A 21,377-nucleotide genomic window follows, 5' to 3' on the forward strand; every position below is an offset into this window, starting at 1 on the left:
ATATAGGTGAGTTTGTAGCGCTCTGTGTGTGCGCGCCCTGTGAGAGACTGCCGGGTACAGTGGTGTGCAAAAAAGGATTTTTTATTGAAGAATGTAATTTCAAATATTTTTTTTTTAACTATACTCTATCGATTTGTCAACTTTAGCGTATATTGTAAGATGTTTTTGCATATTTATTGGAGTTTTTTTTAAATTATATTCTATTTAAGTGATACTGATTTAGTATTGCTGTAGTACAGGAATGTCCAACATTTTCAGTAACCAGGATCTAACCTAGCTTTGCAAAAAATGTTATTGAGTGCGATTATAACGTTAACAATAATTGAATGCACGTCATACAGAAGAATTTTGCCAGAAGAAAATACAAACTGATGATGCTAATTTTTTTCTGCCAAGCCTGTCTTGAGATGAAGCCCCGTATGGACCGTGCGTCCCCATACGTAGCTCTGACTATCCTGCTATGGGTAATTAAAAAGTCACTTAAAGCCAAGCCCACTAGTGACACATTGAGGCCTTGACCGACAACAGTTGTCACAAAGGTTGTGACTAGTGTTGAGTTTCATTAATCTTTCGTTGAGATTCGTTTATATGATTCTTTAGAGGTGAGTGATTTGAATCTCGAATCGAATTACCAAAGATTCAAAAATCTCTAAAGATTCATAAATCTCCAAGAATTCATGAATGTCTAAAGATTCATGAATCTTCATGAATTCACGAGTCTCGAAAGAGTCAAGAATCTTCAAAGATTCATTAATCTATAAGATTCTTTAACCCATTAAAATTTATAAATCTCCAGATTAATCTTTAGAGATGTATGATTTTCAAAATATTCCGATCCCATGGTACAGTGGTTCAGTCGCACGACTTAACAACATGTACATGTGGGTGAGGTTCACGTCTAGCTTTGTCCGCCTCCCCGTAGCAAAGTAAACTATCTGACTGCGTGGTACTTGCCAAAAAGTCTCGAAAACCTGTATACGCTGGCATGACCACGAAGGTTGTTACACCAAAAAGAAGAAGAATAAGTAGCACAAGCTCTATGAATCTTTGGAGATCCCTTGGAATTCATGAGTTTCAAGAGATTCGTGAATTTGAAGAGTTATACGAATCTTTCAAGATTCTTGAACCTTTGAGATTCTTGAATCTTTTGCGATCAATGAATCTTTCGAGAATTCACCAGTCTCGACAGAGTCAAGAATTTTCACAATTCTGTCAAGATTCTGTAACCCATTGAGAGTTATAAATCTCCAGATATTCATTAATCTTTAGAGATGTATGATTTTCAAAATATTGCGATATTAAGTCGCACTATTTAAGTTAATAACATGTACGTGGGGGGTTCAAGTCTAGCTTTGTCTGCCTCCCCGTAGCAAAGTAAACTATCTGACTGCGTGGTACTTGTCAAAAAGTCTCGAAAACCTGTATACACTGGCATGACGACGAAGGTTGTTACACCAAGAAGAAGAAGAATAAGTAGCTCAAGCTCTATGAATCTTTGAAGATTTATGAATCCCTTGAGATTCATGACTTTCAAGAGATTCGTGAATTTTAAGAGTTATACGAATCTTTCAAGATTCTTGAATCTTTTGCGATTAATGATTCTTTCGAGATTCATTCATCTTTTGAGGTTTATTTTGTGGCAACGCACTAGAGAAACACGTAAAAGAGAGCGAATGTTTTGAGCTAGATCGAGAGTCTACTGTTATAATAACAAAGTAGAACCAGCCACAATTAACGCATTAACATACCTAGCCAGATGCTACCGTCGCCTGAGATTCAAAGAAAAAATTTAACACAATAGTGGAACGATTTATATTTGCCATTCTTTTAAGTCGGTTGTTTGATAGATATTTGTCAGTTTCACTAAAAAGTATTAGTCACATTAGTTAATCGTTTAAGCTTGTGAAAATTTGAGCTTCTACATTTCATTTCAGCAACATTTTGCAAATCAAGTTTTATTTTTGAAAATGTTTTTATTGTATAGCAATGAAAACAGTCATAACTTGCTTGCAGGAGACCGCGTGTCCGTCACTGTAGCTCCGCACACATCTATAAACCCTCTTTCCTCTGCATTGATGCAATACAAACGCACCGCTAAAACGGGAAGCACTGTGTCGCATTCACAAAACACAAATTGTATATCTCAGAAGCTGCAAAAAAAAAACAAAAATCCCAACACAACCAAAACGCAACAAAACGCGCGCTCACACACTTGCGTATGCGTATCGCTCTCAGTGCGTGTTGCACAAAGGAGCGCTCACTCACCCTTGCGTGCGAGGGGCTATCTCGTTCTCGTCCGCCGAAAGGGGGTTGGGGGGGGGAGGGGTGTCCGGGTGACACGTGTTGCCGTTGTGTTGGTACGTACTCTTCCCGGAATTCTCCCCACCCCGTTCCAATTATTTCTTACACACACACACACTGGCACACATACACACACACAAAGACGGCAACGGCAGAAGCAAAACAAGGTGGCTTAGTGCGAAACGCAATACGCTAAGAACATTTGGCACGGAAGGGAACCACATACACACGCACACTGTGTGCCCGAGTGTGCTGGTAGTGGTGAAGGGGTATTACAAGAATTAGTTGTGCTGATGGGAACGAAGGGGTGAAGGGGGTGGAGGGGGGGGGGGAGGGGAAGGAAGCGACGGCAACTAAAGTTTGAAATTAGGTAAAGGGGCATTTTGCATCCGTACCCTGTTTTCCCGTTTCCCGCGTATCGCTCCCTTTGTCCATCACTGTAAACCGTCTCCATCGCTTACTGTGTTTTGGAGAGAAAAAAAAGGAACGAACTATCCGTTGCATGAACTGCGTATGCGTGGTTGTGGTGCCTAATGTTTTGTTCCTGCAATAGCAAGGGTTAATATTTTTGCTTTTCGCGCTACCAGGCCCGTGCGCCTTTCTTGCGCAACTGTAATTCTCTTTCTAATCAGCACGCACACACACACACACACAGACACATGAATGTGTCAAATTTAGTGATAAAACTGGGAGCTAGCGGAAAGTGCATCTCGCTTTGACCAACATTTGAAATGCACACTTGCACACTCATGCGCGCACACACACACACACACACACATCGTAACAGGCGCCCAATCGAGCGATAACGGAAACGCGAGAAATAAAAAAAATTCAACACCCCCCCCCCCCCCCCTGCTCCTCTCTCACTGCGCTTCTCTTTATAAAAAAAAGACAGAAAAGACAGTGAAGAATAAGCATCCACAAAAGTGGAACGAAAACACAAAGAGAAAGAACGAGCAAGCGAATAGAAAACGGGAGCAAAACGCAAAGAATCGGTAAGCGGTCAGGGAAGAAATCATATTTGCAAAAATAAAAACCTTAAAACTTCCTCTCTTCTTTTCGCTTTCGATTACATAGACACACATACATACACACACACACACACATTCGCTTAGAACTACAGAGGGGAAGGAGGGAAGAAAAATCGCAAATTTTATTGCAGTTGTGTAAGTCTAGCGCTGGAGGAGCTGCTCCCTGTTTCCGCTCTCTTGGTTACGAACACGCCGCGCACATTTGTCTCCCATCTAAGCAGGCCGTAACACAAACCCTCATTTAAAAAGAGAGTAAAAGCGAGAAAGAGAGAGTGTGTGTGTGTGAGAGCGAGAGAGGGAGATTGCAAACTTACCGCAGAAGGGTAAGAAGGGGAATGAAGAATGATTTTGCGACCCCCGATTTGATGGCGCCTGCTGCATGCTTCCCCCCGGAACGCTCCCGGATTGTGCTACTCTCATACAGACACACACACACACACACGCAATGGGGTTGATGTTGAAAGGAACAACACTCTCTATCTCACTTTCATTTATTCTTCCCCCTTCACCATCCCCCCACCCAACACCTCTTCTGCACCCCTTGATCATTGCACGATCTGTGTAGTGGTGGTGGTGGTAAACTAATTGGTCCACTTGCTCAGTGGCGCTCTTTGTTTGTCCGTAGGGGTGAGTTTTTTTTTTGTATTCTTCCCCAACCGGGATGGCGAGACGAAAAGGGGATCAAATTGCTGTGTCTGTGTGTATGTGTGTGTTTGTACAGGGCAAAGAAAGAGACGGGAATAAAAGCGTAGCAGGTCGGTTGAGCGAGAACGTTTCGCAAAGGTGCGAAAGAGAGCAGAATGGAGCGTGTGTACATGTTTCGCTCTCCGAACGCGAAACATACTGACACACATAATCGTGATCTTGGCGTCCCGAAAGATGTATGCTCACAACCCTGCTCCCTGTTCACTGTCACTGTCAATGGTGGGTAAAAGTGTGAATCGAGTGTGTGTGTTTGAAGAGGAGGGAGGGGGGGGGGGTGTAAAAAGGGGGTTGAGAGTGTGCGGGCGCAGGGCGTGTAGAACCGAAAAGCGAACGTGTTTCTCGCGTCGTGTCGTGGCGAACCCTGTGCAGGCAAACGTTAAGGCGGAGTACGGTTTGAACAGTCACTGGAATAAAGTGGATGTGATTTGGACGAAATTGTTTTTCAGATTTCGAATCGGAAATTGAAGTTTTTTACTTTTAATTGCCGAAATGATGTGGAGCAAGGGATTTTGTTTTTGAAGTCTGCCAAAGTCTGTATAAATATGATTCAATTAATCCAAGATCTACAATATACCATGGTTTTACCACATTTCATCCCAAGGGTATTGGAGTAGGAATAAGCAAGCCAACGAACTTTCACATTTGACCATCCATCTTAAGCTTAGGTGATGTGATTTCAGTGGGCTTTTATGACGCCCAAAAGATAAAATAAAAATAGAACAATAGAAGGACTAGATGGTTGAAAAACGTAGCAAACCATCTGTACCGTGAAGAGTGTTCATAGTGAGAAGAGTCGTCTCACTTGTGCTTGCATTTTCATTCTATAGTGAGACGGGTTTCATGAGATGTGAGATGTTCAGGCATTTTCCAAACTCGATCGAAAGGGGGAACGATCGAGGCGGTTGTAAAATTTACTTGAAATGGTGGTTTCCCTTACATGTTTTAGAACATTTTATTTTCTTCATATTATACGTATTACAGGGTTTTCCAGGAGTTTTAATAGCTGTGAGGCACTTTATTGACTCTTTCCTGAGTGGAATGAACTTAATGTAATGGGAATTGGCCTCTTTAACACCCTTGTTGGACAAATCCGGTAGGAATTTCCAAGGAGCTTGTCCAAAATGGTGCCATAGAGTCCAATTTCTAACATACGAAGCTCACTTCCCATAAGACAGAGCCAAGAAAGAGTCCCACAACTATGAGAAACCCTGGAAACCCCTGTATTGACAAGTGAAACAAATTAAAACAATCGTTGTTTCTTGTGATGAACGTTTTTGCTCTATGGTGGATGTCCAACAACAAAACAATAATTCCTAAAATCGTCAACGAAGATGTGAAGAATAGCACTATTTATTCAAGTATACTTATTTATTGTGATTTACTGATTTATTGTGGATGAGAAATGTGTTCTCTGGAGCGCACCCTCGTCTCCAGTTCGACTCTCGTTATTCCGATCCGAATCTGGCAAAATTGGAAACCCTAATCGGAACCGTTGGAGCAATTCATACTCCCATCGTGTTCGATCGATTCCGACTTCGGACAAATCTGACTCGCGGCGAATTCAACCGCGGATGATTTCGTATCCGGATGACTCCGGACGACTCCGCACAACTTCGATCAAATCCAGACGACTTTGGACGATTCCAAACGGCATCCGATAATTGCTGGTCAGACCTACTTGCGGAGTCGGTTCCAAAATTTTCGGAGTCGGCACGGAGTCAACTCCGGTTTTTTGCCAACTTCATCCGTCACTAGATTAAAATGATTTTGTCGAATTAATTAAGCTAATTTAATGTGTGAGCTTAACGGTATGCACGGGTTTATATGTCCATCATGGTTTCAAGTCCCGTATGGGTTACACGGATAGAAACAGTCTCACGTACTATTTAGCAAGGTGAAACGTTTCGTATGAACGTTTCTGTAGATAAACAACTCTGAAAATGTTATCATCATCATCATCATGTTATCATCGTGTCCCACCTCTTACCCCAACACAGGTCGGAAGTATCTTTACGATAATATTACTCTGATAGGTATATTGAAATATTTTGTACGAAATATTTGTGGCATCGGAAAATCCTCAACGGAACCCACCAAGTGATACCCATACCCAAGACAACTAACATAGTTTCAACAAGAAAAAACGGGTCATATTCCATCGAATGCAATGGTATTCCCTAGCACGTTGCTCGACAAGAACCAATTAATGGATCTGGCGCACCACTTATCAGGACATATCTGCGACATACATATGGCCAGTTCCACTGGCACCATCGGCTGGATCCAGGGTACTACCTTCCGAAGCAGGTGAACCTAATGTATCTGGAATTGGCCACTTACAATCATCCATGATTGAATCCTGCTGTGACCTCCCAGACCGTGTGCAGACAGTAGATTCTCCCAAAAGATTCCGAATGTCCTCTTGTACGCGCGCGTGTCTCAAACCTATGTTGTCTCTTTCTAATATATATTTTTTTTCATTCAAATTATAATAGGTATATAAAATCAAGAAAAATCATGAATATCGTGATGAAAACTGCAGTTACACATTTAATAATGACATGAGACATCAACACCCATTTCATATTATACAGTTTGTTTAATATATATGAAGCACTTACGTTTGAAGTCCAGAAAGCTTCTCGCATTCTTAATTTCACCGGGTAAGCTGGTGTAACCGTTGAATGCCTTTGAAAAAAAAACAAATAATTTCTGGCACTTAGGGAATGAAAGTTAGGTACCCTTGGCTAATTCAGTTAGTCTGTTCTCAACCTTATAAATCTGTTAGTAATATAACCGAGCCATAATCAATATTGTTTGACATGTTAAATCTTTTCTTTTTTCTTTTTCCGCTTCTCTTCAAAAAAAAAAAAATATTAAAAAATATTAAAACAAATATTTAAAAATATTGTTTTTGTCATGTTAAATCTCTTCTTTTTTGCCTTTTCCACTACTCTTGAAGTAAACAAAAAATGTTTGTGGAGACCTAATATCGACCACTGTGCTACAATCAAGAAGCGTACAGTGGGTTCACTGTTGGTCATGATTAATAAATTATTTATTCTATAATTGTATCAGTCATTATTCCTGTTATATTTCTCCAATTCCTGTTATATTTCTTTATACCTACTAGAATCGAATAATTACATGATTATGCAATTTTTTTTAATGTTCTCATTCACCCTCGATCCTCCATCGTAAAAAACGTGCAACAATCGTCCTTAAGAAAATATGATCTTTATTACACCCAGTCTATGTGGTTACCATTTTTTTGTAGTGATGCATGATCTTAACATGGAGGGGGGAAAAAGCAAACAGAAATAAAAACGAATAATGCACGCGTAGCATCGAGCCCACTGTATAACTGTATAACGAGATGTGTCTGAAGTACGACAAACGACCGTCAGCGACAAACGCCGCCGCTTCTTACGCCTGCTGCTTGGCAGCATCGATCATGTTGCGCGAGATGATCAACCGCTGGATCTGCGACGTGCCCTCGTAGATCTGGTAAATCTTCGCGTCGCGCATCAGCTTCTCCACCGGGTACTCGCTGTTGAAACCGTTGCCACCGAACACCTGCACCGCATCGGTCGCAATCTTGTTCGCAATGTCCGACGCGTAACACTTCGCGATCGAGGCGTAATAGCTGTTCCTGCGGCCCTGGTCCACCTCCCAGGCCGACTTCATCGTGATGAGCCGGGCCGTCTCCACGCCGATCGCCATATCGGCCAGCATGAACGAAACTGCCTGGTGGGCCGCAATCGGCACACCGAACGCTTTGCGCTCGAGCGAATACTTCAGCGCCTCGTCCAGGCAGCGCTGGGCCAACCCGACGGCACCGGCCGCGACCGGCGGGCGCGTCTTGTCGAACGTACCCATCGCGATCTTGAAGCCCGCACCCTCGCCCACCAGCACGTTCTCCTTCGGTACGCGCACGTCCTCGAACGTGATGCCACGCGTGTCGGACGCCCGCTGGCCCATGTTTTGCTCCTTGCGGCCGGGCGTCAGGCCGGGCGTATCGCGCTCCACGATGAACCCGGTGAACGCTTTCGAGGCGGGACACTTCGGGTCGGGATTGGTGCGGGCCAGCACAAAGTACCAGTTGGCGACGCCACCGTTCGTGATCCACATCTTCTGCCCGTTCAGGATGTACTCGTCGCCCTTCTTTTCGGCGCGCGTTCTCACCCCGTTCACGTCCGAGCCGGCGCCCGGCTCGGTGACGCAGTAGGCCGCCACGAGCGGTTCCTCCAGTAGCCGGCCGAGGTACTTCTTCTGCTGCTCCTTGTTGCCGGCAATGATGACGGGTGTTTGCTGTGAAGGGAACCAGGCGTATATTAGTTAGGGCAAGTCATTTCCACAATCTTCAATCGCAAACACTTACTCCCAGCCCGCTCGCCTCGATGGCGGTCATGATGCCGGTGCAGCCGTACGCAAACTGTTCCGCCACCAGGCAGCTCGTCACGATCGACATTTCAGTTCCACCTGCAAAGCGAAGGTAAATGATCAATCATAAAGCTCCTGCCACGCAAAGCGCAAACGCTCTTCACACACGTACCAATGTCGGCCGGGATGTGGCTGTTGGTTAGGCCCAGCTCCCACGCCTTCTTGATGATGGCCCACGGGTACTCGCCGGTCTTGTCGTGGTGGGCCGCCACCGGGATGATCTCCTCGCGCACAAACTTCTTCGTCAGGTCCACGATCTCGCGCTGCTCGTCGGTCAGCGCAAAGCAGGGCCCGGTCGACGAAACGTCCAGTGCGGGGGCCGCCTTTGACGACAGCGCACGGCATGCTGGACGTGCGGCCAGTTTCATAAACTGTAAAGAAGCGGTAAAAGGAAAGAGCGTTTAGTAATCTTGATAATACTGCTCGTCCAACCTGTTTGGTTTTGGGGAGGAAAGAAGAAGGTGTGCAAAAAGCGCCTCCCGCCGCAAAAAAAGGTAAACAACAAACAGCGTTTGTTTTGATTTTTTTGCATACACGGGCATGGGGGGAAGGAAATAGAAATTGGCACACTCGGCATACTTCGATGGACCGTCGCAGTGAGACGCACATACATACACACTGCGCTTTTGCATGGCAGTGGGGCGCATATGTTCCCTTATCGCCGCCGCCACCGCCGCCAGCTATCTCAGCACGGCCCACCGAAAGGCCAAGGGAAGCGACGTAGGAAGCGCACCTTGATCACAAGACTTCGGTCAACCAGACCAACGAGAGATAAGACTACCCCCTCACTCGTTTTTTAACCGGTTTCTTTATCAATCCTGACTTAAGGACAAATCCCTCAACCAGCTCGTTCGGTCCCATACTGGGATTATGGCCTAATTTCAATACTTTCACTACCGGTTAACCTCCTCGAAAATTGCTTGCCGGAGTGGCAAAATCGGGAAAGGGTTCGCATGTAACCATCCGGGAGAAGGGAACTTTGGCCCCGTGCGGGGTACGATTCCGATAAGAAACCCCCACACCACCACATCATCCCCCCCTTTAGCACAATGATGACTCGCGATAGTGAGATGAAAGGTGTTGGCGGAGCGTGGGGAAGAGGGTTTAAGAGGGGGGTGATTCCAAAGTCCACGCGAGCAGTATGAATTTCGCCACTATACGCGCTCGCGGTGTTCAAAGGTCGCGCAAAAAGTGCCGTACGCGAAAACTATGCACTCTATGCTCTTCGTGTATGTGTACACGGGGGATTGAGAAACGCTCGTTCTGGGCCCTTCCCGATACCTACCTGGGACAGTGCCATTGTTGTGAGTTTGTTGAGTATCTGGTACGACTGTGTACAAGTGCAAAACCACTAGAACGTTCCGATCACTTTGCTTTAATAACTACGGCGGCGCAACACGACTGGTCAACCACCTCGACGGCTCTCGTGTGTGGCGGACTGGATTGTGACAGATGAAGTTAGGTGCTGTGCGTGCGTGTGTGTGTGTGTGTGTGTGTTGTGTACCCTGTTGACGAGCGGGTTCATTCGGTCGGAATGAACATTCGTTGTGATGAGCATGCGCATGAATGACAGAGGTGGTGAAATTAGTTTTCTAACAAATGACGCGCATTAAAGTGACATCTCATCTGATTGTACATTTGTATCGTTTTTTTTATATGAATTTGATTTCATTCTCCCATTTGAATCCACTGCGGAATTCGACGGTGCAAAAAAAAAATAATTACAAACCATCAAATTTAATTTGTTCGCGTGCCTTCAAACTGCTCGAATTTACCGATCGAGCCAATGCGATGCAATTCGAGCTGAGATAGTGAAATATTTCGTATCGTTTTGAAGATTGCTCTTTCATGCAACTTCTGACAGTGCCGTCTGCCTGCATACAATTTTGGAGTTTCCGATGAGCTTGAAAATGGGCACTTTTTTTTAAAGTTGACACAATGAATTACAGTCCGAACTCACTGGTTGCACCTCGATTCCCTGCCAACTACTGAAAAAGTGCTTTTTAGTTGGCACCTTTTTTCCATATGAAAAAATTCTGAAATTTTTTTCAGCATCCATGAGATTTTTGTAAATTTTTCAAAAATCGGGTTTTCCATACAAATGCATGCTTTTGAATTGAACTGTTACCCAACTATCGAGCGTTCCACTAAAAAGCATGCCAACTAAAAAGTGTCCAACTATTGAATTCTGCCTATAGTTGCTTATCAACCAATTGCTCTACTCTTATCATACCATCCACGAAACTGGATATAGCAGAATATCTTTGTTATGGGATGCTCTATCTTTGAGACTAGTGAATTTGACCCGGTTACAGGGCTACAGAAAATATTTGCCGGTTTATAATATAGGGCTCCCGCAGTACAGTTGTCAACACGCGTGATTTAACAACATGCTCGTCGTGGGTTCAAGTCTGAATGGAAGTTTGCCTTTGCTGCGGTTTTTGCTCTTATCATTTTTATTTTTAGTATTATTATTATTATTATTATTAACACTGCTGAGAAAAGGGAAGCATGGGTGATGGATCTTGATGTTATGCTTGTCGCAAATTTGACTTTCAAAGCGCATGCTGATGATGTCATTGCTAGAGGAAACCAACTGCTTGGTGTCCTTTTCAGGACAACCAAAGAATTTCGCGTTTCGGTATTCATCAAAGCCATCTACTGCAGCATCGTATGACCGGTGCTAGAATATGCGAGCGTGCTCTGGAGCCCGACAAATGCTACCAACATTGATTAGATTGAAGCAATTCAGTGCAAATTTACTCGCTATGCTCTACGCTTTCCTCCCTGGCGCGACCGTTTCAATCTTCCATCGTATGCTGCACGATGCCGTCTTTTAGGCCTTGGCCTTGGCACAGTGCCTTTTAATCGGTGGCCTTCTCAACGGTGCCATCGATTCACCGTCTCTGTTGTCTCGCATCAACATTTTTGCACCGTCTCGCCTGGGTAGGACTAGAAATATTCTGCGGATACCTTAGCTTCGATCCGGTGCTGGTCGGTCAGACCCTATGATTAGTATGTCTGCCGAGTTCAATCTGATGCATTTGACTTTGCGATATCTTGAGCGCAGTTTAAAGATTGACTTCGACTCCTGCCGTGACCTATGTAATGTTACGTTTTACTATTATTATCACTTCTACAATAATTGTGGTTGTAGTGGAACATCTTTATTTAATTTGTAAATCCTGTAAAATTTCATGCTTTCTTATTTATTTTTGATTAGGCCACTGTGTCTGTTGAATTAAATAAATAATAATATTATTATCATAACAGTTTGAACCTAGATGGAGGAAGACACCTTACTGAGGATGTACAAGCTACAGTAATAAAGTTCCACTACAGTAGCAACTGTTACAGTATTAATAGTAATAGTAATTCAGCGGTAAAAAGTACTTATAACCAAGGACGCAAGTTTTGAAATTGCATGCAAACGTACTTAAAATCTCGCCCCGATTGGGAAATAGAGCACGCTAAAGTGAAATTTGTTTTTTTATTTTAATGATTTAACATTGTAAAATACGTTTATCGTAATGCGTGGTGTAATCCTGACGATATTTTCTGTCATTTTGCATGCAAGTTTAAAACTTGCGTGCATCCTGGCTTATTAGTACAGTCTCAGATAAAAAACGCATAAATGTCAAAATTGAAACATCCGGAATCTCATGAAGAGAAGTTTATCGCTATTGTGTATTTTCCACACAAATTTAAACTCTAAGTTAAGGTCAACCATTGTACTTTTTACGAAACGTATTTTATAAAGTTATATCATTAAATTTCTAAGCCAATTTCATTTTTTTGTGCGTCCCAACCCGGCTGAGATGTTCATTCATTTTGCATGAAAGTTTAGCACTTGCGCGCAAGCTGGGTTATAAGTACTTTTTACCCCGATTCTGATTCCAGCGTTTGAATCGTATTCGATTTCTAACAGGGCATGGAAATCGGTTAGACCCGATTCTGAGGTCCCCCCAGTGGCGGATGAAACGTTGGGTAAACTGATCGGCCGCCAAGAGCCCCGTGGATGGTTAGTCCCGCACTCCCGTGAGGGACCATGCAGTCACGTGAACACTGAATAAAGGAATTAATTTGATGGAAGCTTCAATAATAAATATATAAACACTTTTCAGGTGTAAAGAAAATCGTTGATATTTAATGCATCTTTTGTACAGTGAAGAGTTTAAGGCTGGGCGTTGAAGTCCGAGTTGGCATCGATCCAGTCCAGGTAGAAGGACACGCGGGCGTACACCGATGGCATACCGATCGAGCAGCCGGCAGCAGATCCGAACGACACAATACCGATCTGGAGGCTTCCACCGTCCTGGACAGTGAGCGGGCCACCCGAGTCACCGTTGCACGACGAGCGACCACCGTCTCCGCTCAGGCACACGTTCTGGGGCTGGATCAGGGCGGTGTTCCAGCGCGCAATACAGTCAGCGTTGGTCATGACCGGGTTGCTGGTGAACATCACGACGGGCGAGGTAGCGCCGGTGTTGGTGGTACGTCCGAATCCAGACACGGTACCGGTGAATCCACCGAACTGGCGGGAATCCGAGCGGCCCGGCAGACGGATCGGCTGGATGCGAGCGGTGAAGGTGATCGGAGAGTTCAGGCGCACGACGGCAATGTCGTTGCGGATGTTGGTCGGATTGTATCCCGGATGGGCACGGATGCCAGCGGAGGTGAAGCCGATGCGCTGCTGGGTGGGCTCGTTCACGTTGCGGTTGTGAGCTCCCATGATGGCGGTACCGCTCGTGGCCAGGGTCGTAGCGCCCGAGATGACGCAGTGAGCAGCGGTCAGGATGTAGTTGTTGGTGAGGACGGAGCCACCGCACAGACCGGTACCGGTCGCGAAGTTGCTCAGCAGAGCGATCTGGTACGGGAACTGGCCGGGCGTAGCCTCCTGGCCATTGGTGATGCGGTGCGACGGCAGCTTCGTGCGGTAGACCTGCAGCTCAGCCGGCAGGCGAGCCCAGTAGTGATCGAACTCCTCGATCGGGCGCACCTGGGACCAATCGATATCGATCCATTCGGCGCTGGCGACAGCGAACAGAGCAACTAGAAGCGCGAACGTTTTCATCCTGACGGTTGTTGTGTACTGACTGGTGGCCCCGGCCGCGTCTTTTATACGCATCTGGAGCGGCTTATCGTGCGCAAGATAATCTGGTCTGCGTAACACACGCACTGGTCTCTTTGATTTGGGTAATTCCGGCACCAGTCATAACGGCAAATCCATTTCGGTTCATGATAAGTGGCTATCTGTAGTGTGCCAAAAATAATGACGCCAGGATGACTTGATATTTTCACCGTAAACCCGGTATCAATGTTTTATTTTTGAGCGATATTCATCGCCTGTTTGATAGAGGAAAGTGGAGTGTAATGTTCTATCGTGATATTGAGTCCGCTATGCGTTGTTTGCTAAAGCTGATTTAAACGATTGCGCCTCACCATGCAAGAGTGTATCTGATTGAATAAGATAAACAGACACTTTGGCAAATTATACCAATTCTAAAAAAGGCATCATATGCAATGTGATACAGATGATGAATAATTCGAGTATTTAGAACAAACTCACGTGACATTTTCGAACCACTTAAAGGGAGTTTTGTAAAAAGCTCTTTAAAATTGACTGTGACAAGGATTTTTGTTGTTAACTTCTTTGTTTTGCTGGGAGATTTCTGATTCTTGGTCGTGTCGTTAATTTGTCTTCTTCTTTTTGGCGTAACGTCCAACGCGGAACGTGAAAAATGAAACCGACATCATCTTCCATCAAAAGAAGAAGATCACACACATGCACACACGACATTATGGCACTTTCAACACGGTTGATCACACACAAATGCTCAATTTCTGATGTATCGTGCACCAATCGAATAGATTACAAATTAAGAACAAATGTCACCTGGGTAGTCTAACCTAAGTAAGATCTAATGTAAATCTTTGGATAAAATCCTAGTACTGGATGGTAGTTGGTCAGACACCTAAACAGAAAAATAATTGATTTCAATCATATGCATTGTTCACATTGTTCACAATGTGTTAGTTTATTAAGCTATCCTCAATCCTTAGGCAGCAGCCACAAAGTCAGAGTTGGCCTCAATGAAATCCAAGAAGAACGATACGCGAGCGTACACCGACGGCATGCCGATCGCACAGCCAGCAGCAGATCCGAACGACACAACACCGACCTGGAGGCTTCCTCCGTCCTGGACGGCAAGCGGACCACCCGAGTCACCGTTGCAGGCCGAGCGACCACCCTCACCGCTCATGCACACATTCTGGGGCTCGATCAGGACAGCGTTCCATTGGGCAATACAGTCAGCATTGGTCATGACCGGGTTGCTGGTGAACATCACAACAGACGAGGTAGCTTGGCTAGCGTCCGAGGTGCGTCCGAATCCGGACACGGTACCGGTGAAGCCACCGAACTGGCGGGTGTCCGAGCGGGCCGGCAGACGGGCAGGCTGGATACGATCGGTGAAGGTGATCGGAGAGTTCAGGCGCACGACGGCAATGTCGTTGCGGATGTTCGCCGAAGAGTAGCCAGGGTGGGCACTGATGCCCGCGGACGTGAAAGCAATAATCTGCTGCGACGGTTCCGGAGCGTCACGGTTGTGAGCTCCCATGATGGCGTTACCTCCCAGAGCCACAGTCGAAGTGCCCATGATAACACAATGAGCAGCAGTGAGGACGTAGTTGTTGGTCAGGACGGAGCCACCGCACAGACCGGTACCGATGAGGAAGTTGCTCAGCAGAGCGATCTGGTACGGGAACTGGCCGGGCGTAGCCTCCTGGCCGTTGACGACACGGTGCGACGGTTGAGCATACCGGTAGATCTGCAGCTCCTGCGGCAGACGGGCCCAGTAGTGGTCGAACTCCTCGATCGGGCGCACCTTCGACCAATCGATGTCGGCGTTGGCCGCAGCGAACAGGGCAACTAGAAGCGCGAACGTTTTCATCCTGACAACTCTGAATGAAGGAAACGACACGGAAGCATCGCTTTTATACTCCACCAAGAAGTGCAAGTGTTAGATTAGGTGGTTTATCACAAGAACTTTGGCGAATCATCTATTTTGTTGGAAGGACTGTTGTTTGGGAAGACTATGACATGCATTACTTGCAGGATTCGTTTTCGTGATAACGCCAAAAAGTGGGAAAGCTCACTTGGAAATACCAAATGAGAGGTTGCAAGAGATTGCAGTTACGTGACACCAGAGCTTAGATAATAATTCAATACTTAGATCTGTACCTGCTTGTATTCGCAATTTTGTAAGCGTGATCAATTAAATGGAGACATATATGACCGATTAAAACTTCCTGTTAGGAGAAGGAAAAGATGTTCAATAGATCTTCTTCTTCTTCGTTGGCGGTCAAGACTTGCCTTTACCACTTGTGGGTTTGGCTTTCAGTGACTTATGGATTACCTTTCCCATAGCAGGATAGTCAGTCCTACGTATTGGGGTCCATTGGTCGTGGTCCATTGGGGGTTTGAATTCATGACGAGCATGTTGTTAGGTCGTACAAGTTTATGACTATAGCACCAGACCCGCCAGTTCAATAGATCACTATCTACAATTATTGTATTTATTTACATTAGCCCATTACATTAGCGAGTGTCATTGGCAAGTGACATTAGCAAGTGTGAAAATATATTACTCATTTTGAATAACCGTTTTACTCGCTTTTGATCATCAGAAAGAATCATTTATGCCAGAATAAATCATTTATCATAATCATAATCATAATTATCATAATCAAATGCCATATGCCTTCAAGTTGTGTAAAAATCTGGTTTATCTTTTTTTAATTCTTCTATTTCTTCTTCATTTTATTCTTCTTTTGATCGTTTTCTTCTCATCCTGTTTTCGTCACATCTACTTGTTATTGTTTTTGTACTTCTTCTGTTGCATGCTCCTATTTATTATTCTCCTTCTTCATCATCTTTATCATTATTATCATCACATCATCATTATCATCACCATCACATAAACATAATCATATTTTTATTCTTCTTTTTAATTTTCTTACTCACTATCTTCTTCTTGTTTATCCTCCTTGATTGTCTTTACTGTTGATCTTATTATTTTTTTTTTGTATTTATTATACCCTTCTCGTTCTTCTTTTTGTTCTTCTTATTCACATTTGTCTATTTTTTTTTAAATTAGTTCTGATGTGTTACAACTTCCCCCGTCATGCTTACCTCATACAGGGTATCGGATCTTAGTAAAAATAATTACAGTTAGTCGTTGCTACGAGGAAATTTTTCTACAAGGGAACCGAACCATGCCTATGTCTTTACATGAAACAGATTCTTTAAAAGTTTTGTAAGCTATTCCATGAGATCTATAGACCACATGTTGCTCTTCGCCTTCATTAATAACTGGTTCAAAACATATGTCTGGAATGTCGGGAAAGAAAATTGTATCTGATTTCCTATCTCCATCTCCATATTGTCCTAACCTAACCTGAAATCATTTATCTAAACACCTAAAATGTACGTATTGCATCATGGTTCGCCATTATCTTGGCCTGCAATGTGTCATAGAACTCGCAGTCGGTATTTCCAGGTGAACTTTCCCATCCTTTTTTGCGTTATCAGAAATCGAATCTTGCAAGTAACGCGTGCGATGGTCTTCCCCAGCGAGAGTTTCCTTCCAACAGAAAGGATGATTCGCCAAAGTTCCTGTGATAAACCACCTAATCTAAGCGTTGCAGTTTCTGAGCAGATATAAAAGCGATACTTCCGTGTCGCTTCCTTCATTCATTTCCCTCATTCAGAGTTGTCAGGATGAAAACATTCGCGCTTCTAGTTGCTCTGTTCGCCGTCGCCAGCGCCGAATGGATCGATATCGATTGGTCCCAGGTGCGCCCGATCGAGGAGTTCGATCACTACTGGGCTCGCCTGCCGGCTGAGCTGCAGGTCTACCGCACGAAGCTGCCGTCGCACCGCATCGTCAACGGTCAGGAAGCGACGCCCGGCCAGTTCCCGTACCAGATCGCTCTGCTGAGCAACTTCCCGACCGGTACCGGTCTGTGCGGTGGCTCCGTCCTGACCAACAACTACATCCTGACCGCTGCTCACTGCGTCATCTCGGGCGCTTCGACTCTGGCTCTGGGAGGTACTGCAATCATTGGAGCTCATAATCGCGATGTAGCGGAACCATCCCAGCAGCGCATTGCCTTCTCGACCGCTGGCATTCGGGCTCATCCGGGTTACACACTGACCAACATCCGCAACGACATTGCCGTCGTGCGCTTGAACTCTCCGATCACCTTCACCGATCGTATCCAGCCTGCCCGTCTGCCGGCCCGCTCGGACACTCGCCAGTTCGGTGGCTTCACCGGTACCGTGTCCGGATTCGGACGCACCTCGGACGCTAGCCAAGCTACCTCGTCTGTTGTGATGTTCACGACCAATCCTGTCTTGACCAACGCTGATTGCATTGCCCAATGGAACGCTGTCGTGATCGAGCCCCAGAATGTGTGCCTGAGCGGGGCCGGTGGTCGCTCATCGTGCAACGGTGACTCGGGTGGTCCGCTTGCCGTCCAGGACGGAGGAAGCCTTCAGGTCGGTGTTGTGTCGTTCGGATCTGCTGCTGGCTGTGCGATCGGCATGCCGTCGGTGTACGCTCGCGTATCGTTCTTCTTGGATTTCATTGAAGCCAACTCTGACTTTGTGGCTGCTGCCTAAGGATTGAAGATAGCTTAATAAACCAAAGACCTTGTATACTGAATGATGATTGTAATTGTTTTATGATAAAGTATTTTTGTAGAAGAATCCCACGCATAACACACAGTTGAGTGGAAGTATTGCTTTCAAGATAGCATGTTGTACTAGAACGAAACTACATATAGAAGCCATGCCGATGCAAAACAGTTGCAATACCTCTACAGGTGTATATCTCATTATCATTAGCATTTTATCAGCTCGATGTTGATGCGTCCTTGTTTTTTGGAGTCTTCTTTGCATACTCTAATGCAGAATTAAGTACTGCTTCATTATCGCGGACCCTGCAATTTGCTGCCTTAAATAACCAACTGGTCGGTGTCAGGCGTCATGAGTGATCGAGGAGGTGTCAAGCGTAGTTTGCCAAAAGTTTTGCTACGATGATCCACTGGGCTATAAGGTACGCATATTCCACTCTTAATACCATTTTGTGATCACGAAATGGGCCTTAACCCTTTAACACATCAGGTCGATATAGTAACACATTACTCTTCTTCCATTAGATTACTGTTCGTATTAAGTACGATTGTTCACATTGCTACAATTCGAACAAAGTGCTTTGGACAAAAATGCATCGTTACTGACTTTAAAACGCATGTTGATGCGTTCGTATTTCAGTACATTCCAAAACACGTGATCTTCTTAAGCCTCCAGAACATGTTGCTGGAGCACCTCGATCATACAGTTATGCAGACATTGCCTAGATTCGTCACACATGTAGACGTTAGAAACTCTCCCGCTTTGAAGTGGATCGATGTTCCAAATACGACGCTCAATCTAACGGTCGTGTATACCAGCGTGCAGCGAATCGATGTGGTAGCCAACAGTTTGGTGGATCATTTAATGGTTACCAAGTGCAATCTAGAGAAGATTCCCCGTACCATACAAAACGCACAGCGGATGCGAATGTTGGAAATGGGATCGTGCAAAATCGACAGTCTGGATATGGCGAGCTTGTGCGCCAACCGGGAGCTCACCATCCTGATCCTAACGAACAACAAGATACGCTACGTCGTCAATACCGCAACGCAGCATTGCCCGATCTACGATTCTCTCGTTGCACTTTCGTTGCAAGCAAACATGCTTAAAACGGTCAACATCGAGCTGTTCAATGTGTTTGTCCTAATGAAAAGTTTGTTTCTGCACAGAAATAGAATAAAATCTATAGCGGGACGGTTAATGCACGATGCCTTGCTGCAGCTGAGGCTTGAAAACAACAAGCTGACCGGGTTGGACATGTGTCACTGGCATGTACCATCGATTGTGCTGGTTACGTTTATGGACAACCCGATGAAAACTATTCCCGAATGTTTAAATAATTTGCAAAACTTGTCCACCATAACTGGTCTGTAATCGGGTTTAAGGCGAAATATAGTTACGAGAGCCTTAACTGAAACCAAAACACGGTGTTTGGAGACTATGGTTAGACGCTGCTGGAATCGCAGATCTATATTTAAATTCAAACCTATTCTGATCGCATTGAGGTCAACTCTGACTTTGTGGCTGCTGCCTAATGATTAAAGATAGCTTAATAAGCCAAAGACCTTGTATACTGAAAGATGATTGTAATTGTTTTATGATGAAGTATTTTTGTAGGAGAATCTCACACGGAACACACAGTTGAGAGGAAGTTCTGCTTTCAGGATAGCATGTTGTAATAGAACGAAACTACTAATCCATAGCATCTGTTACGTGTGTAGAAGTCATGCCGATGCAAAACAGTTGCAATACCTCTACAGGTGTATATCTCATTATCATTAGCATTTTGCCAGCTCGATGTTGATGCGGTCTTGTTTTTTGAAGTCTTCTTTGCATACTCCAATGCAGAATTAAGTACTGCTTCATTATCGCGGTTCCTGCTATTTGCTACCTTAAATAACCCACTGGTCGGTGTCAGGCGTCATGAGTGATCGAGGAGGTGTCAAGCGTGGTTTGCCAAAAGTTTTGCTACGATGATCCACTGGGCTATAAGGTACGCATATTCCACTCTTAATACCATTTTGTGATCACGAAATGGGCCTTAACCCTTTGACACATCAGGTCGATATAGTAACACATTACTCTTCTTCCATTAGATTACTGTTCGTATTAAGTACGATTGTTCACATTGCTACAATTCGAACAAAGTGCTTTGAACAAAAATGCATCATTTTTGACTTTAAAACGCATGTTGATGCGTTCGTATTTCAGTACATTCCAAAACACGTGATCTTCTTAAGCATTGAGAACATGTTGCTGGAGCACCTCGATCAGACAGTTATGCAGACATTGCCTAGATTCGTCACAAATGTAGACGTTAGAAACTCTCCCGCTTTGAAGTGGATCGATGTTCCAAATACGACGCTCAATCTAACGGTCGTGTATACCAGCGTGCAGCGGATCGATGTGGTAGCCAACAGTTCGGTGGATTATTTAATGGTTACCAAGTGCAATCTAGAGAAGATTCCCCGTACCATACAAAACGCACAGCGGATGCGAAAGTTGGAAATGGGATCGTGCAAAATCGACGGTCTGGATATGGCGAGCTTGTGCGCCAACCGGGAGCTCAACATCCTGATCCTAACGAACAACAAGATACGCTACGTCATCAATACCGCAACGCAGCATTGCCCGATCTACGATTCTCTCGTTGCACTTTCGTTGCAAGCAAACATGCTTAAAACGGTCAACATCGAGCTGTTCAATGTGTTTGTCCAAATGAACAGTTTGTTTCTGCACAGAAATAGAATAAAATCAATAGCGGGACGGTTGGTGAACGATGCCTTGCAGCAGCTGAGGCTTGAAAACAACAAGCTGACCGGGTTGGACATGTGTCACTGGCATGTACCATCGATTGTGCTGGTTACGTTTATGGACAACCCGATGAAAACTATTCCCGAATGTTTAAATAATTTGCAAAACTTGTCCACCATAACTGGTCTGTAATCGGGTTTAAGACGAAATATAGTTACGAGAGCCTTAACTGAAACCAAAACACGGTGTTTGGAGACTATGGTTAGACGCTACTGGAATCGCAGATCTATATTTCAATTCAAACCTATTCTGATCGCATTGAGGTCAACTCTGACTTTGTGGCTGCTGCCTAATGATTAAAGATAGCTTAATAAGCCAAAGACCTTGTATACTGAAAGATGATTGTAATTGTTTTATGATGAAGTATTTTTGTAGGAGAATCT

General features: G+C 44.7%; 5 protein-coding genes across 5 annotated transcripts; 2 read left to right on the forward strand and 3 right to left on the reverse strand.

The window, feature by feature from the left end:
* Positions 1–7,255: 7,255 nt before the first annotated feature.
* LOC1276346 (medium-chain specific acyl-CoA dehydrogenase, mitochondrial) lies at positions 7,256–10,011 on the reverse strand. Its single transcript, XM_315683.3, has 4 exons — positions 9,766–10,011; positions 8,593–8,851; positions 8,419–8,519; positions 7,256–8,348 (listed from the first exon to the last, which is right to left on the reverse strand). The coding sequence occupies exons 1-4, from the start codon at positions 9,778–9,780 to the stop codon at positions 7,464–7,466; spliced, it is 1,260 nt and encodes a 419-aa protein (XP_315683.2). The 5' UTR covers positions 9,781–10,011; the 3' UTR covers positions 7,256–7,463.
* A 2,586-nt stretch (positions 10,012–12,597) lies between these two features.
* LOC3290018 (brachyurin) lies at positions 12,598–13,577 on the reverse strand. Its single transcript, XM_556312.3, has one exon. It carries the CDS (start codon positions 13,552–13,554, stop codon positions 12,655–12,657), a length of 900 nt encoding a protein of 299 aa, XP_556312.3. The 5' UTR covers positions 13,555–13,577; the 3' UTR covers positions 12,598–12,654.
* A 921-nt stretch (positions 13,578–14,498) lies between these two features.
* LOC1276347 (brachyurin) lies at positions 14,499–15,456 on the reverse strand. The gene has a single exon (XM_315684.3). The coding sequence runs from the start codon at positions 15,431–15,433 to the stop codon at positions 14,540–14,542; it is 894 nt and encodes a 297-aa protein (XP_315684.3). The 5' UTR covers positions 15,434–15,456; the 3' UTR covers positions 14,499–14,539.
* A 1,772-nt stretch (positions 15,457–17,228) lies between these two features.
* On the forward strand, positions 17,229–18,208 carry LOC3290017 (brachyurin). Its single transcript, XM_556314.3, has one exon. It carries the CDS (start codon positions 17,263–17,265, stop codon positions 18,163–18,165), a length of 903 nt encoding a protein of 300 aa, XP_556314.2. The 5' UTR covers positions 17,229–17,262; the 3' UTR covers positions 18,166–18,208.
* A 1,908-nt stretch (positions 18,209–20,116) lies between these two features.
* On the forward strand, positions 20,117–21,377 carry LOC133392008 (uncharacterized). The gene is made up of 2 exons (XM_061649794.1): positions 20,117–20,173; positions 20,277–21,377. Exons 1-2 carry the CDS (start codon positions 20,154–20,156, stop codon positions 21,124–21,126), a joined length of 870 nt encoding a protein of 289 aa, XP_061505778.1. The 5' UTR covers positions 20,117–20,153; the 3' UTR covers positions 21,127–21,377.

The sequence above is a fragment of the Anopheles gambiae genome, chromosome 2 (assembly GCF_943734735.2).
Source record: "Anopheles gambiae chromosome 2, idAnoGambNW_F1_1, whole genome shotgun sequence".
Taxonomy (NCBI): domain Eukaryota; kingdom Metazoa; phylum Arthropoda; class Insecta; order Diptera; family Culicidae; genus Anopheles; species Anopheles gambiae.

Bases quoted from the DNA above. Each gene is read 5' to 3' on its own strand.
- LOC1276346 (XM_315683.3), bottom strand. The intron at 8,520-8,592 runs GTACGTGTGTGA...TTCGCTTTGCAG, and splicing joins CCACATCCCGGCCGACATTG to GTGGAACTGAAATGTCGATC. The intron at 8,349-8,418 runs GTAAGTGTTTGC...TTCCCTTCACAG, and splicing joins TCGAGGCGAGCGGGCTGGGA to CAAACACCCGTCATCATTGC.
- LOC3290018 (XM_556312.3), bottom strand. From the start codon at position 13,554: ATGAAAACGTTCGCGCTTCTAGTTGCTCTGTTCGCTGTCGCCAGCGCC.
- LOC1276347 (XM_315684.3), bottom strand. From the start codon at position 15,433: ATGAAAACGTTCGCGCTTCTAGTTGCCCTGTTCGCTGCGGCCAACGCC.
- LOC3290017 (XM_556314.3), top strand. From the start codon at position 17,263: ATGAAAACATTCGCGCTTCTAGTTGCTCTGTTCGCCGTCGCCAGCGCC.
- LOC133392008 (XM_061649794.1), top strand. From the start codon at position 20,154: ATGATCCACTGGGCTATAAG. The intron at 20,174-20,276 runs GTACGCATATTC...TTCTTCCATTAG, and splicing joins ATGATCCACTGGGCTATAAG to ATTACTGTTCGTATTAAGTA.